The following is an 18,491-nucleotide window of genomic DNA, read 5'->3' as shown; positions in this document are numbered from 1 at the left end:
ATTCTTTTATTTTGACGTTGGAAAATCTGATTATGTGTCTTGGGGAGATCTTGTGTAAAATCATGCAGGGGTTCTCTGTATTTCCTGAATTTGACTGTTGGCCTCTCTATTGAGGCTGGGGAAGCTTTCATGGATGATATCCTGAAATATGTTATCCAAGTTATTTGCTTTCTCCCCATCCAATTCAGGGATATCAATGATTTGCAGATTTGGCCTCTTTATATAATCCCTTATTTCTTGGAGGTTTTATTCATTCTTTTTCATTCTTTCTTTTGTCTGACTCTCTTATTTCAGAGAGCCAGTCTTCAAGTTCCAAGATTCTTTCCTCAGCTTGGTCTATTCTGCTGTTAAAACTTACAATTGGGTGGTGAAATTCTTGTGTTTTTCAGCTCTATCAGGTCAGTCAGATTCTTTTATGTACTGGCTATTTTATCTGTCGGCTCCTGTATTGTTTTATTGTTAATTCTTAGTTTCCTTGAATTGGGTTTTGCCATTCTCCTGAATCTCGATGCTCTTCATTTCTATGCATATTCTAAATTCTATTTCTGTCATTTCAGCCAACCCGAGGTTCACTAGAACCCTCGTTGGTGAACTAGTGCAACTGTTAGGAGGACATAAGACACTATGGCCATTTGAATTACTGAAGTTCTTGTGTTAGCTCTTTCTCATCTCTCTGTGTGGGTGTTCCTTTAACTGCTGGGCTGTATCTAATCGAACTGGTCAGGTGGGGCACAGTGATTGTGCTGGAGTCCCAGGTCAGGTAGCCCTGTCCAGTGAGGAGAAGTGAGGACCGGGATCTACATAGAGAACTGTCCGACCACTTTTCTGTGAGATGAGTGCTGTGCTGGGGGTTTCAGACCAGCCTTCAGTCCCATGTACTCTCCAGAGCCTGGAAACAGCAAAGGTGAGGGTTGCAAGACAGGAAAGATGGAAACCCCAGCTGAGCTCTTGTCCCAGGTTGCTGTAGAACTGCTACTGGCTCCAAAGCCCCAGTGAGGGGAGGCTGGAAACCCAGGCCTGGAGGACTTGCTCAGTGAGGAGATACGGGAGTGGGGACCCATGTAAGAAAGTCTGACCACTTTTCCATGACTGCTGCAGCAAACTAGGGGCCTGCTCTGGTCCCCAGTCACCAGTTCCTGAGTGGGTGGTTGTCCTGCTTTGTTTTTTTCCATTCTCTGTGAGTAGAGTTATTTTCTTGATGAATCCTAGTGTGTGTACCTGGGTGTTCCAGTTGAAGTGCTACATTTACTTGCCCCTTCTATTTCTTTCCATGAAGGCGGCACACACTAGCTGTTTCCAGTTGTTCATCTTGGCCAGCCCCCCTGAATTGTGTATTTTAAATAGGGGAATTGTATGGTGTGTGAATTATAACTTAATAAGACTGTTATAAAATAAAAAGAAGCTATCATAGAGTAACAACGTCCTTTCATATGTAGCATATCTGCATTGATGGGTGAAATAAAGCCTAGTAAAAGAGCCCGGGCTGGCAGTTTGTTCATTTATTCATTCAGCATATATTTAATAAGCATGTATTACGACCAGTTGTTATTCTAGGCACCAGAGATAAAACAAACAACAATCAGATAAAAATTCCTTCTTATAGGGAATATACCCTCTGGGTAGAGTGGGGGGAGGTAGAAGAAAATAGATAATGTTAATAAGAAAAAAATACTGTGTTACAATGTGTATTGTACTTTAGAAAAATAATGAGAACAAGGAAGTTTTAAAAAGTTAGGGAGTTACAATTTTAAGTACAGTGGTCAGATCAGGCATCATTGTGAAGATGACATTTAAGTAAAATTCTAACATAGGTGAAGGAGTAAGGTGTAACGTATTTGAATCTGAGAATAGGCAGTGGGAATCAAAGGCCCTGTGTGGAAATGTGCTCAGCATGTTTGAGGCCACAGTAGACAAGTAAAAGATGAAGTCAGGTGAGTAATGGGAAGCTGAATGCTAGAGCATCTTGGAGATAAGGATAGTTGGTAGAGTGAGATGAAACTCAATTTAGTAAGATCACACTGATTACTGAATTCAGAGTAGACTGAAGGGGAGAAAGGGCAAAAACAAAGGTAAGAAATTTATTGCCATAATTGATGTAAAAGTTGGAACCTGAAATAGAGTGGTAGTAGTAGAGCCGTTAAGATGTAGTCAGATTCTGGTATATGTACATACATATTAGAAGAACTGGCAGGTGAATATGAAGTTTGAGAAAAAAAGAGGAGTCAAAGATACACTAAACTTTCTGGACTGAGCAACTTAAAAGATGAACTTTTAACTTACATGTGAAGTGCTTAGATTATAATAAATACTGAGAAAACACTTATCTTGCTGGATCCACTTTAATGTGTCCTATAATACTAGAAAAATCAAATATGTTCAAAGTACAGGGCAGTATATAATTTACATTTCTTTTTCCTCGCTCTGTCACCCAGGCTAGAGTGCAGTGGCAAGATCCTAGCTCACTGCAGCCTCAAGTTCCTGGTCTCAAGCAATCCTCCCACCTCAGCCTCCCAAGTAGCTAAAACTACAGGCGTGTGCCACCACACCCAACTAATTATTTAAATTGTTGGTAAAGATGGGGGTCTCACTACGTGGCTGGTCTGGAACTCCCAGCCTCAAGCAATCCTCCCACCTCACCCTCCCAAAGTGTTGAGGAGACATGTGTGAGCCACTGTGCCTGGTATGTGCTAAATTTTAAACTGACAGCTTCTGCATAGAATTTTATTCTGGTAATTTTAATCAACCAATACATACAAATGACAGTAAAACATTACTGCACAAAGTATCACATATATGGTACACTTCATTTGGGTGTTGTGGATAACAGTGATGGCAGTAGTAAATAGAATGCCCTCAGGGATTCTGCTGAAGCAAACTGGCATTCCCTCTTTTTCTGTGTAGCCCCCAAAAGAGCATCTTCAGTGTTGAATATACGCTAGTCTTCACAGTAGAGTTTAACCCAAAGGAAGTGTAACCATAGTATCTATAAGAAGAGTTTCTATCCTTCCCCATTACCTGCCTTCCCTAATCCTAGAGGGCTGTCCAGGAGGCAGATCTCAGATGGGGCTCTGAAGGCAGGATAATGTGATTGTGAGAAAGAGCAGGAGAGAATACAAAAGTGACGGCAAGCCAATCATCAAGAACAGTCTGAGGAACGTCGGGTTTTCTGAAGACACCAATATCAGATTTTCTAAGACAACCGCAAACTTAGCTATATTATCTGCCATAACTGTTACTTACATACATTTTTTTAAAAAAATCAAGTACAATTAAAAACAATTTCAACACATAATAACTGCAAAGGGTAGAGAACTTTTTAACTGTTGCATGAAATATTTAAACCTGAAATCTTATGTTGCCCCATATATAATACCATGAAAATATATTTTAACAAATGAATCAAAAAATATCAGCACATTGGTTACTATCATAGAAATATTTTTGATTGACAGTGTTGGCTATTTCTGAGATTGTAGGGTTGCAAAATATATTTACTTAGATTTTCCTTCAATTAATACTATTTTGTGTTCTTGACTGAATTGGAAAAAGACCCTCAGTAGTGTCAGTAGCCATCACTTACCACAATATAGTTGGTATGTAACCAACTATATTTGCTGTAAACATGTTCGCACAGTTGAACTCAAGTGCCTATATTTATTCTAACTCAAGTAAGTGGCCAGGCACGGTGGCTCATGTCTGTAATCCCAGCACTTTGGGAGGCCGAGGCAGGCGGATCACGAGGTCAGGAGATCGAAACCATCCTGGCTAACATGTTGAAACCCTGTCTCTACCAAAAAAAAAAAAAAAAAAAAATACAAAAAATTAGCCAGGTGTGGTGGCGTGTGCCTGTAGTCCCAGCTACTTGGGAGGCTGGGGCAGGAGAATCGCTTGAACCCAGGAGGCGGAGGTTGCAGTGAGCTGAGATAGCACCAATGCACTCCAGCCCAGGTGACAGAGCAAGACTGTCTCAAAAAAGAAAGCTTAGAAGTACTATTCCTAAGTTACTGTATTATTTACTAGAAATAAGAAAATACAGGCAGAAACAAGAAAATGTACACCTATACATTCTTCTCTCTTATGTGATCTAAAATTCTTGAAATAATCAATTTCCCAGAGCCTTAAACAATATGTAGTCTTGCTTTCATAGTTCTCATCTTGTCAACAGCCTTGCATCGTAGATATATGAACAGCTACTCTGTTCGGGTGCTAAACGATATAGGATAAGCCTGTTCTTTGGCTAAATTCTCCTGACAATATTATTGTGTGGTCCTAAGACTAATTCCTTGCTTCTATTGCAAGGAATGCAATAGAACTACTGCACTGGTTTTTAGCATCTGCAATTCTGTTAAGAGGAATTCACATATATAGTATAGTACAACATAATTGACAGTGATTCAGAGCCAATTAACATTTACTAAGTAACAGACACTATACTAGGTATTTTACCTCTTCTCTCCTTTTATGTACTGAGAGTGGAGACTAAACCTCATGTTTCTTTTAGGAATATAACAGTGTCATCTATGAAAGCAGAGTCCACAGTAGAAGCCTGGAAAAAATTTTCTCAGACGAAAATAATTAATGCTTTCTTATGGATAATATAAAGCATAGCTCAGTTGCCTAAGCAATAAACTACATAGTCAAACAGGCTATAAGCTACATATGGTTAATTGGATCAAATCAAACTCCTTATCTAAATCTCCATACACTAAAAAATGAATACAAAACATTAAAATGTAGCATAATTATTTTGTGACCTACATAGTATCTAGGAAGCTAATAAATTCATTTGTATTTACCAACAGTGAAGGATAGAGCCACTGTATAGCACAAGACAGCACAAACATATATGTAGTCTGTTCTCAGCACTCCTAATATGCCAAAAAAATTAAACATATAGAAAACATTAAAATCATTAAGATGCTCTTCAGGTTTACCTATCAGCTTGGAATAAACTCTATCCTGTAATATGAATTGCCTCTTTGGGTTAACACCATCTTAACAGATTGTTAAATTTTCTTTCTCTGCAAAATTGGTAACACTTTGTTCATCAGCACCTTTGTTCTACAAATTCACACCAAACTACAAATATTCTTCTGCATGTTAATTATATTATACACACAAACATTATACATACTCATTTGTGTGGAAACAAAAGCATTATCTAAAGATAGGAATGTAAACTGAAACTTCATTAATAAAATCTTACTAAGTTTAACAGTATCAGAGTTTTAAAATGTTTGCCACATACAGGAACCGAAATTTGGAAACCAATATAAAAATAACAAATAGGAACCTAGCCAACTGTAGTACTGGAAACAAAACAGATTCTATAAAATTACTGTACAGTTAAGAAGGCAAACAATCTAAGGAATTCACACTCTATTTTCAAAGCCAAAAACATTCCATGCAGGAAAAAAAAAACCAGTTACAGAAATTTGGACTCTGCTAGAAAGGAATTATCTAGTCAGCCCTATGTTTCATTTGCAAACTGATATAATCTGATGTAAGAATGAAAAAATGGCAAATATTTGCAAAAATGATGTGGTTAAAAAATGCAGCAAATATTTTTTATACTATTGGTGTTAATTTTAAAAATAATCCATCATATAGCAACGATAATCTTGTTAAATGGGAATATTTTCCAGGCTCAGTGGTTCACAAGTCTTAAGTGCACTGTCATCAGATTCTAAGGGGTGGCAGACAATGAATGAACATGTGTTTATGAGTTCCAATTAGGAAGTATGTTAATATCAACATTATTTCACATGAAATTTTAAACCATTTACTATGTCTCCCCTCCAAAATAAAGGCAAACTTTAGACTGACCACTACAAAATTCTGAGTTGGTGAAATCTAAAGTAGTCAGATTTAGTATTATGTTTTAAGTGACAATTTCATGTTCTCCAAAAAGAATACCAGGATCACCACTTTCCAATCATGCATGTAAACACACACACACACACACACACACACACACCCCAATTATGGTACATATGAACAAATGCTGTCTTGAAGGACTTGAAGCTTTCAATGCAAATGTATATATTTCTTCTGAATTCACTGTTTTATAACTACAACTTAAAAAAATCATCACCCAGAACCATTCTAGAAATGTCCAGTTCCTCCTAGAAACTGGTCATTGTTGAACAGATTCAAAAATAGAAATTTAGATCATCTATAAAATTCATTTTATTTTTTCAATTCCAGTGACAACTGCTGTTTTTAAATCTACTTTTCAGAATAAAATGTCAGGAGCATTTATCATTATTTTTATTTTGGGGCAGAGTTTCATTCTTGCTGCCCAGGTCGGAGTGCAGTAATGCAATCTCGGCTCACTGCAACCTCCGCCTCCCAGGTACAACCGATTCTCCTGCCTCAGCCTCCTGAGTAGCTGGGATTACAGGAACCCACCACCATGCTCGGCTAATTTTTTATATTTTTAGTAAAGACAGGTTTTCATCATGTTGGCCAGGCTGGTCTCAAACTACTGACCTCAGGTGATCCACCTGCCTCAGCCTCCCAAAGTGCTGGGATAAAAGCATGAGTCACCACACCTGGCCACATTTATTATTATACTAAATTAACAGATCCAAGTTACCTGAGTCTGGACCTTAATGTGGTAGGTTCTGCCTCACTCAGTAACACCAGCAGTAACTCAGGAGTTTTTATAGAACTTCTAAACAGGGATTGCCAATATAAATGTCCAAGATACCACAAAGGTCCACATACATCTTCAAATTTTCAGAAAGTCTGGCCGCAGTAGATGAAAACTGATTAACAGTACTTATGATAGTTCACTGGAGAATAGATTATTAGAGAGAATACCTATTATGAGGACATAGATGTGGCTGTTTGTATAAGCAAGTATTTAGTGGCTGCTTCTGTGGAACGGTTGAAATTGGTTGAGATTATGCTACTTTAGAGTAGAAATATTAGTCCTCTCACAGTTGTTGGAAGTCTTGATTCATATTTCCACATATCAAATTGCTTGAGGAAATGGGAACTTTTCCTTTCACTATATCTTTCAAAAATGAGGTTTATAGGTGAAAATGGAAAGAGATAACTGGTAATGAAAACAGCTGAAAACTACCGCTCAAAGATCATTAAAAATAGCAGAGAGGGAGAAAAAAAGCTTTATTAAAAATTTAATGAAAACTAGAAACGAAACTGGAAGAGGACTCCAGATAGAGAGCCCAAGATACAACCCGGGCATTACTGTAGTTCAGAGCTTCATCCAAGAGGCTTCCTAATGCTCAAAGACTCTTCCTAGAGCTTAAATTCCACCAGGATAAACTCTAATTCATTGAAGTGTTCCCTGTAGAAGATATGTCTGACTTCTACAGTCTTTACAAACTGGCATAATTCTAGTTACATTTATAACGAGACCTCTTAATTCAATCATCTCTGCTTTGGCTTCTGAGACAGCCTCTTAATGGGCCTCTCTACATTTATTCTTACTTTTATTTGACCCACTCTTCACAGAGCAGGGAAGATTGCATAAACAAAAACATAAATCCAGTCATACCACTTCTCTGTTCTTTTTTTTTTTTTTTTTTTTGAGACTGAGTCTGGCTCTGTCGCCCAGGAGCTCCGCCTCCCGGGTTTACGCCATTCTCCTGCCTCAGCCTCCAGAGTAGCTGGGACCACAGGCACCCGCCACCTCGCCCGGCTAGTTTTTTGTATTTTTTAGTAGAGACGGGGTTTCACCGTGTTAGCCAGGATGGTCTCGATCTCCTGACCTTGTGATCCGCCCGTCTCGGCCTCCCAAAGTGCTGGGATTACAGGCTTGAGCCACCGCGCCCGGCCACTTCTCTGTTCTTAACAGCTTCCATTTACTCTTAGGAAGAAACTCCAACTCTTACCTTTTCTATAAGGTTCAGAATAATGAAACCTACTCACCCCACAACCCAATCTACTCTAGCTACTCTGGCTTTCTTTTCCCATTCTCCCAAAGCTCTTCTCCACCATCAGGTTTTTGCACCTGCTGTTCCTTCTGTACAATGTTTTTCCTTCCTTGTCTGCCTGGAAACTCCAATCCTTCACTTCTCAGCTTAAAAGTGACTTCCTCAGGAAAACTCTGCCTTTTTATCAATCTTCCACTCCTCACACACCTCTGGCCCCTATCATTTGCTGATTCTTTCACTATACTTTTTTTTATAATTGCAATTAAGTATTCGTTTAATGTCTTTTTCCAACCCTATACTGCAAGTCCCATGAAGGTATGATTGTGTCTTATCTACTGCTGCTTCCTTGGTGCCAAATATAGGGCAGGAAATAAGCAATCAAAAGGAATAGATTTTTACAATGGGCTCTTGCACAAGGTAATGAGAATTAGTCTATCTCACGCAAAATCATGACTCTATCAACAATACATACTATAACACAAGTCATCTTGAGAGCCTAACAAATGAAGTAGCTGATGAAGTAAGATTTTTCACAATCTTTTCATTCCCAAATACTCTAAATCTTCAACTAGACTTCTAGGCTAGAGACATGTAGTTAGGTTCCTTGAAAACATTTATGGAATTCATTGTGGCAGTTAAGTTTCCTGGATAAAAATACACTGAGGACCTCAACCAAAGCCAAGCAACCTTCAAATGAATGAGTCATTATAAGAAATTGTGATAAAAAAGCCACCCAAGAAGAAGTAATAAGAAATTCAACCAGTGTTCTCCTGAATATAGTTCAGCCAATTCATTCTAGTTCAGATAAAACACACGCTTGATGGATGGGATAAAGACATGCAAAACATAGTAAGATTTCAGGAGAGAGCTGTTAAATGAGGATTTCCCAAGATGATTATGACTTTGAAAGTTTTAGTATAAAGAAATTCCTGATTAAGGTGGTTGTTTCAAAAATCTTTGGAAGCTAAGATTCATCCAAAATAGAATATAGCCACTTGAAATTTGGCAGAGGTTTGTAAGCTACGCAACATTCTGATTCTTTTATCTGAGGTCATAGCCAATTCTTAAGTAAACTTAATGCAGGATATTAAGGTTTCTGTGGGTCAAAAAGCCTCATAATTTAAATATCTAACGTGAGAAACTTTTTTTTTTTTTTAAAAAGAGGATACTTATTTTCCAGAAACTTTCAACTTGATAAGTAACAGAGAAAAGCAAAAATACGAATCAAAATAAATAATTTAACCTGATATTAAGGTTAAGAAACTTAATGAAAATGACAAGCAAATTAACTTTATTATCTATCCTCTCACCTATCAACCCCAAGACTTTAAGTAAAACTTAAAGGATGGTAATCCATTATCATCTCACTTGTGTTCTCTACATTACTCTTTCAGTGGTAGGGGTGGGGAACATGTGTATGCATGTGTACAGTGGTAGAAGGGGGGAAACTAACATTGTATGTGTCTGCTATGTCATGAGCCTACAAATGGTACACGTTTTTATTAGATTCAGTCCTCACAACTCACAGCAGTGAAATGACTGGCCAGAGGTTAGCCAGCTAGCACGTGGTAGAGGCAAGCTTTGATTCCAGGAACAGACACCTAGAGTCCTTTCCACAACATCACACTGTATATGTTTTCCTGGTTCTGTCAAAAATATTAATTGTTCATTTGGCATAATGTTTCTAGTTCTTTTCTACTATTTCATCCAAATGAATTTTCCTTCTCATTTTCCATGACAGATTTTGTTAGCCTTCACACCTTGCCCTATTGCTTATAAACTAAAGAAAGGCAGGTTCCTCCATACAAAACAGCTCTCTCCTCTATCACTTTCTAAATGAAACTTTCAATAAGACATATCGTGTTTATCTAAAACCCACCATAGCTGAGTAGGAATCACTTGCTTTCCCCTATAATTCCCAGTGCCCAGCACTCTCACAATTAGGAGGTTCTTGATAATGTCCTCATTTCATACAATATGAAGTAAAAGCCAATTTAAACTTTTAAATGGTAACTTAATTCAATGCTGACTATCAAAATATCAACTTTTAAAAATTTAAATGATTGTTTTGATATATTCTTATACTAGCAACACTTCTTAAACTTTCTCATCATGGTACCCCTACATAGCAGGTGGAAATGAACACATCCCACAGCAGCTAAAACATACGAGAGATTTCACGCAGGTCTTGCATTTTATCTTAGAGATTCAGGTAAATTTTGGATTCTATTCTATTTAATAATCTTTTGTTTTTAAACTTTTAAGTTTGGGGTACATGTGCGGGTTTGTTACACAAGTAAGCTTGGGTCATGGGGGCTTGTTTTACAGATTATTTTATCATCCAGGTATTAAGCCTGGTATCCATTATTTATTTTTCCTGATCCTCTCCCACCTCCCACCCTCCAAAAATCCCCAGTGTGTGTTGTTCCCCTCATGTGTTTTCATAATTTAGCTCCCACTTATAAGTCAGAACATGCACCTGCAGTATTTGGTTTTCTGTTCCTGCATTAATTAGTCTGCTAAAGACAAGGGCTTCCAGCTCCATCCATGTCCCTGTAAAGAACATCTCGTTCTTTTTCATAGCTGAATAGTATTCCATGATGTGTATGTACAAAACTTTCTTTATCCAGTCTATCACTGATGGGCATTTAAGGTGATTCTAAGTCTCTGCTATTAAATAGTGGTGCAATGAACATACACGTGCATGTGTCTTTATGACAGAATAATTGATATTCCTTTGGGTATATATCCAGTCATGGGATTGCTGGGTTGAATGGTATTTCTGTCTTTAGGTCTTTGAGGAATTACCACATTGTCTTCCACAATGGCTGAACTGACTGACACTCCCACGAACACTGTATACTGTTCCTTTTTCCGCACAACCTCACCAGCACCTGAATAACCTTGTTTTTCATTTTCCCCCTTTACACCACATTTTCCTCCTAAACATTAGCAATTTAGAAATACACCATGTTTATTTCATGCTGTCTGAGCACTCCTCAGGTACCCCTGGGGATGTGAGATCTTATTCTTTGAAAATAATGGTAGTATGGTCTTTAACACAGCACTATGAAGCAGTAAACTGTGAATAATAACGTTTTAAATTGATATAAAACATTTCAATAATTTATAAATTTTAAAAATGTTATTATAGGCTGGGTGCAGTAGCTCACACCTGTAATTCCAGCACTTTGGGAGGCCGAGCCAAGCAGATCACCTGAGGTCAGGAGTTCGAGACCAGCCTGGCCAACATGGAGAAACCCCACCTCTACTAAAAATACAAAATTAGCCAGGCATGGTGGCGCATGCCTATAATCCCAGCTACTTGGGAGGCTGGGACAGGAGAATCACTTGAACCCGGGAGGCGGAAGTTGCGCTGAGCTGAGATCGCACCACTGCACTCCAGCCTGGGCGATAAGAGAGAAACTCTGTCTCAAAAAAAAAAAAAAAAAAAAGTTATACAGTTTGTGTTCCAACCTTATAAAAATAAAAAAAATCAGTATTTCAGCAGTATTTCCTCTACTAAGGAAAGGAAAGTAACATTCATGTACTTTTATTTTTGGAACTTTGAAACTGATCTCACCTTATTTGTCAAATTTATATATATGCTATTAACTGTTCAGTCTTTCTGCTCTATTCCAATTTCAGAAAACAGCTACTGAAAAAAAGCATTTTATTTTTGTTATTAGAAATTACAAACTGTAGGAGCCACTGCATAAGGTGAAAATTACCTTGTTTATCTATAACAGAGTATGAGGCCAAAAATCCGCGTCCAGAAACATGGATTCCACTCATGAACAGCAATGTGATTTCATTGCCTTTTGATTCAATTGAATGGTTCATTTGCAACCCCAGACCACAGTATTTGCCTAGGAATGAAAGAAAAGCAGATTATTTGCTGTGACTCTCTTTAAGTCAATAATATTTGCAATGTAGATAACAGAATCAGAATAATATACCAAGCTGGCTATTAAATTAGTATAAAACAAGGACTAAAATGTTTAATGATTATAAATCATATTACTCTGGAGGAAAAAAATGACAAGTAATGTCTATTCAAATGATTCAAAAGGAAAAGCAGTACATGCATCAGTGAACTTATAGAGATTAATTTCCTGTGAAAGACATATATACTCTTTAAAAACAATAATAAGGGACTAAAAAAAATTAACAAAATATTTCATCCAGGCAGGTGGTTCACAAATGAACTGATGGTTAATTAGCAGTATTCTTAACATGCTTCCCTCAAACCCCCTTAGATTCTGACCTCAGGTCACACCTCAAGCCTTTTTGTGGACCTACTCAATTTTACTTCTGAGGGTTGTTGGATTTCTAGTTAATCTCTTTAGGTGATCACATTTCATCCCATGGCTTTAACTATGATCTGACAACGCACAAGCTTAACCGTCCATCCACAGCTTTTTCCTTAAATGTCAGATGCATATATATAACTGTGTGCCTAACTTCCATCCTTTAATGTCTATCACAAGGGTGTCCAATCTTTTGGCTTCCCTGGGCCACACTGGAAAAAGAATTGTCTTGGACCACAAATAAAATACATTAATACTAACGACAGCTGCTGGGCACAATCAATCAATCAATCAACCAATAAACAAACACAAAAAATAAATCACAAAAAAATCTCATAATGTTTTAAGAAAGTTTACGAATTTCTGTTGGGCCGCATTCAAAGCTGTCCTGGGCCACATGTGGCCTGCAGGCCACAGGTTGGACAGGCTATAAAAAATAACATATCCTCAGTACAGATCTAAGATACTAAGATAAAAAGGAAGAAGAAGGAGAGACATTAAAGCAAGACATACACTAATAAATAATAAAAACTGATTTTCTTATGTGCTTGGTAACTTGTGTAAGAAATTCTGAATAAGGACTTTCAAAAATGTTTTAAACTATGGCAACATCACTTGAATAAGAGTCATGTGGACTTCCAAGAATCATTTTCAAGGATGATACTTGATTTTATGAGTAGAGAATTCTAAGGAATTGACAAAGAAAACAAAACAAAACCTCACTAGAACTAGTAAAGAAACTTAGCTAAGTCACAGGATCCATATACAAATATCAACTGCATTTCCATATATGCTAGTGCAATCTGAAATGAAATTTTTAAAACTCCATCCATAATAGCATCACAAAAGTCAAAAAACTTAGGAATAAAATTGCTGTAAAAAGTTCAAAATCAGCATACCTCAAAACAATAAGAGCTATATATGACAAACCCACAGCCAATATCATACTGAATGGGCAAAAACTGGACGCATTCGCTTTGAAAACTGGCACAAGACAAGGATGCCCTCTCTCACCACTCCTATTAACATGGTATTGGAAGTTCTGGCCCTGGCAATCAGTCAAGAGAAAGAAATAAAGGGTATTCAAACAAGAAGAGAGGAAGTAAAATTGTCTCTGTTTGCAGACGACATGACTGTATATTTAGAAAATCCCACTATCTCAGCCCAAAATCTCCTTAAGCTGATAGACAACTTCAGCAAAGTCTCAGGATACAAAATCAATGTGAAAAAACCACAAGCATTCCTATACACCAATAACAGACAGACAGCCAAATCATGAGTGAACTCCCATTCACAACTGCTGCAAAGAGAATAAAATACCTAGGAATACAACTTAAAGGGACACGAAGGACCTCTTCAAAGACAAACCACTGCTCAAGGAAATAAGAGAGGATATAAACAAATGGAAAAACATTCCATGCTCATGGATAGAAAGAATCAATATTGTGAAAATGGCCATAATGCCCAAATATATAGATTCAATGCTATCCACATCAAGCTACCATTGACTTTCTTCACAGAATTAGAAAAAACTACTTTAAATTTCGTATGGAACCAAAAAAGAGTCCACATAGCCAAGACAATCCTAAGCAAAAAGAACAAAGCTGGAGGCATGACGCTACCTGACTTCAAATTATACCACAAGGCTACAGTAATCAAAACAGCATGGTACTGGTACCAAAACGGGTATGTGGACCACTGGAACAGAACAGAGGCCTCAGAAATAACACCACATATCTACAACCATTTGATCTTTGACAAACCTGACAAAAGCAATGGGGAAAGGGTTCCCTATTTAATAAATGCTGTTGGGAAAACTGGCTAGCTGGCCATATGCAGAAAACTGAAACTGGGCCCGTTCCTTACACCTTATAAAAAATTAACTCAAGATGAATCAAAGACTTAATGTATAACACCTAACACCATAAAAACCCTAGAAGAAAACATAGGCAATACCATTCAGAACATAGGCATGGGCAAAGACTTCATGACGAAACACCAAAAGCAATGGCAACAAAAGCCAAAACTGACAAATGGAATCTAATTCAACAAAAAGGCTGCACCAATTTATTCCCTTCTCCCCAGCAATATTGGAGATAAAGAAACTGGTAACTTGTTGTTTTCTTGATTAACTTTTCCAACCTGTGTTTACTTGTAAAATTTCCTGTAGTATGTGATCTTTTAATGCTTCTAGGATATTCCTTTCCTACTTCCTTCTCTCCTTCTCTCTTTCTTTCTCTCTCTCTCTTTCAAACGGAGTCTCGCTCTGTCACCCAGGCTGGAGTACAGTGGCGTGATCTTGGCTCATTGCAACCTCTGCCTCCCGGGTTCAAGTAATTCTCCTGTTTCAGCCTCCCAAGTAGCTGGGATTACAGATGCACACCACCACACCTGGCTAATTTGAGAGGCTACCTCAGCCTCTCAAAGTGATGGGATTACAGGCGTGAGTCACTGCACCCGGCCTTCTAGGGTATTTCTTACCAGGATTCCCTGTCAGTTTTATTTTTAACTTCTTTTATGTTACATATATGGCAAAAGGAAGATTTTTCTGAGTAAGCCTGAACTAATCAGGTAGGCCCATTAAAAGCACATTGTTTTCTCAGGTTGCAGAATTGGAAATAAGAGAGACACATGCCAGGTGTCCTGGAAGAAAGCAAACATCTATGTAGCAACTTGCCTATCAGGGTCATTGCAAGTGGCCTCTAGAAACTTAGAGCAGTCCCTGGCCAACAGTAACCAGGAAAATGGGGACCTCAGTTTTACAACTGCAATGAACTGAATTCTACCAACAACTAGTACACTTGGAAGAGAACTGTGAGCCCCAGGTGAGAAACATATTCCCAGCTAACACCTTAACTTCAGCCTGGTAGGAACCTGAGCAGAGAATTCAGTCATGCCATGCAATGCCCAGACTTCAGATCCATGGAAACTGGGATGATAAAACTGTGCTCGTTTAAGCTGCTAAGCTTGTGATAATTTGTTATGAAGCAAAATAAAACGGAACACAACCAGGAATTTAGTGTACAGTCCAAGAATATCATGCTTTTGGATAATTGAATCTGATAGAGGTATGGAGGAGAAGTTAGAATTGATGGCTCAGGACCCGAATCAGCCCACAGGCCTCTTGGTCTGTACAGTTCTGGGCTATACTCTCCTTCAAAAATGTTTAAATTAGGTGTTAAAGTTTTCAAAATCTGGAAACCTTACATACATTCTGAATTTCCAACTTCTCTTGAAAAATCACAAGGAAAAAAGGAAATCTAGGCCAGTTTTCTAAGTGATTGTCCTTAAGTAGCAGCTATCCCCTTTGAAAAAGAAAGTCACACTCCAGTTTGCCACAGCCCTACCACTCCACAATGCCCCCCAGTCCTGAAGCTCAGCTATCATTTATCATCATAGCTATGCTGTTATTCTTCATATGCCTAGACCATTTCACTTCTTTATTTCATCTGTCTAGACCCTGTTGGCAGTGAGTTTGTAGCCACTTGTATAGAGTGTAGAGAGCTCATGGTCACCATGCCTCTTCTGATGTCCACATTAACCACAGTAGATGAACAGCAATAAATTAAGCTCTAGAAGATGTTAAATGGAAACATTCTGTATTCAAAAGACAGGTGAGATAGTGCATCTGACTCTGATAAACCAGAAGTATAGTTAATACTGTTACTATAAAATCTTCTGCAGAAATCTTATTTATGTTCTCAATTAAATGGAAGCTCATTCAACTTGCTGAGGTGTGCCATGGAACAATGCTTTCCTTAGGAATCTGCAACTCAGAAGGATGGACCAGAGGGCAGAGAGTTACTTGCTAGAACAAAAGCACATCAGCTCTGTCCACTTTCAGTAGGGGGAAATGAAGCTTGCTTAAAGAGCATAGATTCTAATTTACAAACTTCTTTACAAACAGGTTTTTTTTTTTTTTTTTTTTTTTTTTACTAGTATAGGAGCATCTCCGGTCTCAAAAAACAAAATTTGGAATTCTCAAAGGAACTCATTTATTGAAACCCTGAATATCCAGGCACTAAGCCAGGTAGACTGGGGATTCGGTGATGGAATGAGGCAGTAATGCTCTCAGAAAGCTTAGTGTAGTGGGACAAATCAAATGCACAGTTGAATCCTCTAAGGTACAGAAGAGGCCATTATAGTGCCTGGACAATGTTTACCATAGATGCTATCATTAAATAACTCCCGTCAGTAAAGTTTCTTTAAAAAGTCTGGCTTTGAGGACCATTGTCTTATGCTTGGTGGGCCAGAGTGAGGTGGAGATGTACAAATTAACTCCCTGACTTGGAGTTGTTGAGTGTCCTCTTTTTGAATGTCTAAAATGTCTTCCCATAATCATTTCTCTTATACTGTGAATAAGCTGTTCTTTCTGGCTGGATTTAGCCTTAGTTTTAGCTGCTTCAGCAAAGACTTGCCTGCAGAAGATAATGATAGGAAGGTATAGCTCTAATTTCTTTTTAAACAATTAGACTATTGGGCATATATTTAAAATGGGACATAACGGATATTTACTAGGTTTAAAAGGGATTTAGCAATATTACTAAAAATGAATTTGCCTCTCCTTCTAAAATATAGTGGTTTTAGAAAAGTATTTTAAATTATATTTTTCTACAACATATCATAGTTATTGTACATCTTGATTTTAGAAAAGTAGCTACTTTGGTGTTTTTCATCTTAAGCAGCAGATCTGATATCTGCACATTTTAAAGTGAATAAATGCTGCATGGGAAAATGTACCTTGATACTTTGACTCCTACCTCACACAACACAACTAAAAATCAATTCTGGACGGATTGACGATAATATATGTAGAAACAAATCCAATAAGGCTTTAAGTGGAAAACTTTGAGAACAGCTTCATGACCTAGAAATGGGCAAAACTTCCTTAAACAGAACACAAAAAGTACTAACCATAAAATAATTACTAAGCACAAACTACATAAAATTAATGTCTATTTATCACAAGATAACAATAATGGAGCAAAATGGCAATCCATAGCAGTGGAGAAGATATGTGTACTACACCTAAAAAGAACCCATTACCAGAATATATACAGAACTCCAACAAATGAATAAGAAAAGGATCTCCCAACAGAGAATATGCATGAAAACGTAAACAGATTCTTTATAAATGAAGATATTCAAATGGATAATAAATGTATGAAAAGAACACAACATCATCAGCTCTCAAGGAAATACAAAGCAAACTATGTATAACATGCCATCAGTACACACACACCAGAACAGTTAACGTGGAGAAAAGCAGAGAATGGTAACTGGAACTCTTATACACTGGTAGAGGGTGTAAAATAGTACAGCCACAAAAACATTTGGCAATAACTGCTATAGCTGAAAATATGCAACCCAGCGACCCAGCGATTCCTCTTCTACATATAGAAATGTGTACTTACGTACATCTTCAACATAAAAAAGGGTCAGTTTTACTACACTCACACCAACATAACATTAAAATTTTAATTTTTTTATGAATCCAAAAGTCAGAAAAAAATGTACTTAGTTTTAAAACTTTGCATTTCTTTGATTATAAGCATAGCTGCCTCCTCTAAAATCCTTTCAGAACTGTAGCTCAGACAAAAGAGCATATAGGTTTTTACCACTATCTACAATGGTAACCAAACAGTCTTGACAGAAAAATTTATAGCATTCAGATGTGCTAAAAATAAGGTAATATCAAAATTCTCCATCGAAATTTTCCAAGTGGGCTTTCCTTCTCTCTTATGAAACTTCTATTTTAGTAAAGACTTTAAGAGTTATCTTTTGGAAAACAAGCCAACTTCTGTAAAGAAGAGAGCTTCACATTCTATTTCTTAATAAAACATCTTGAAAAGGTAGTGATTCAAGGTCCTAGCTCTAAGTTGACAGATTCTTTCAGTATAGCTGGCAGTTTCTCATGCCAAGTATGCTAATACAAAAAGCAATGAGTCATAATAATGTGAAGACTTCAGCAAAACCAGATGTGGTGCCAAGCATCACAGATGAGACATTCATAGAATATCAAGAAATTTCTTTAAAGCTTTTCTGAAAAAATATACTCTTCACTACTTAGGAGATGTCAAAATCTTTTAATATCCACTTAAAAGGCTCACAAATTGGAATTCTTAGATGGGGCCAGGATCTCACAGGAGAGTACGTTCCCTCCAGTTAAATGTTGTTGAGAAATGGACAGTTGTCAATTCCTCAATAATCTGCCTCAAAATCTCAGAGGAAACATTTAGGATACTGAAAGAACAAAATAAAACAACAAATATATAGG

The 18,491-nt window shown here is 37.4% G+C and overlaps 1 protein-coding gene across 2 annotated transcripts in view; it reads right to left on the bottom strand.

Moving 5' to 3' along the window:
- The window catches only part of DCBLD2 (discoidin, CUB and LCCL domain containing 2), a 91,939-nt gene that overhangs the window by 35,780 nt on the left and 37,668 nt on the right, over nt 1–18,491 (bottom strand). For both annotated transcript variants that reach the window (XM_015129372.3, XM_002802684.4), the window contains exon 3: nt 11,636–11,773. In XM_015129372.3, coding sequence (XP_014984858.2) covers nt 11,636–11,773 — 138 coding nt within the window. The remainder of the gene's footprint in view (nt 1–11,635; nt 11,774–18,491) is intronic.

Source organism: Macaca mulatta, chromosome 2 (assembly GCF_049350105.2).
Source record: "Macaca mulatta isolate MMU2019108-1 chromosome 2, T2T-MMU8v2.0, whole genome shotgun sequence".
NCBI lineage: Eukaryota > Metazoa > Chordata > Mammalia > Primates > Cercopithecidae > Macaca > Macaca mulatta.
This window is presented reverse-complemented; position numbering and strand designations above follow the sequence as displayed.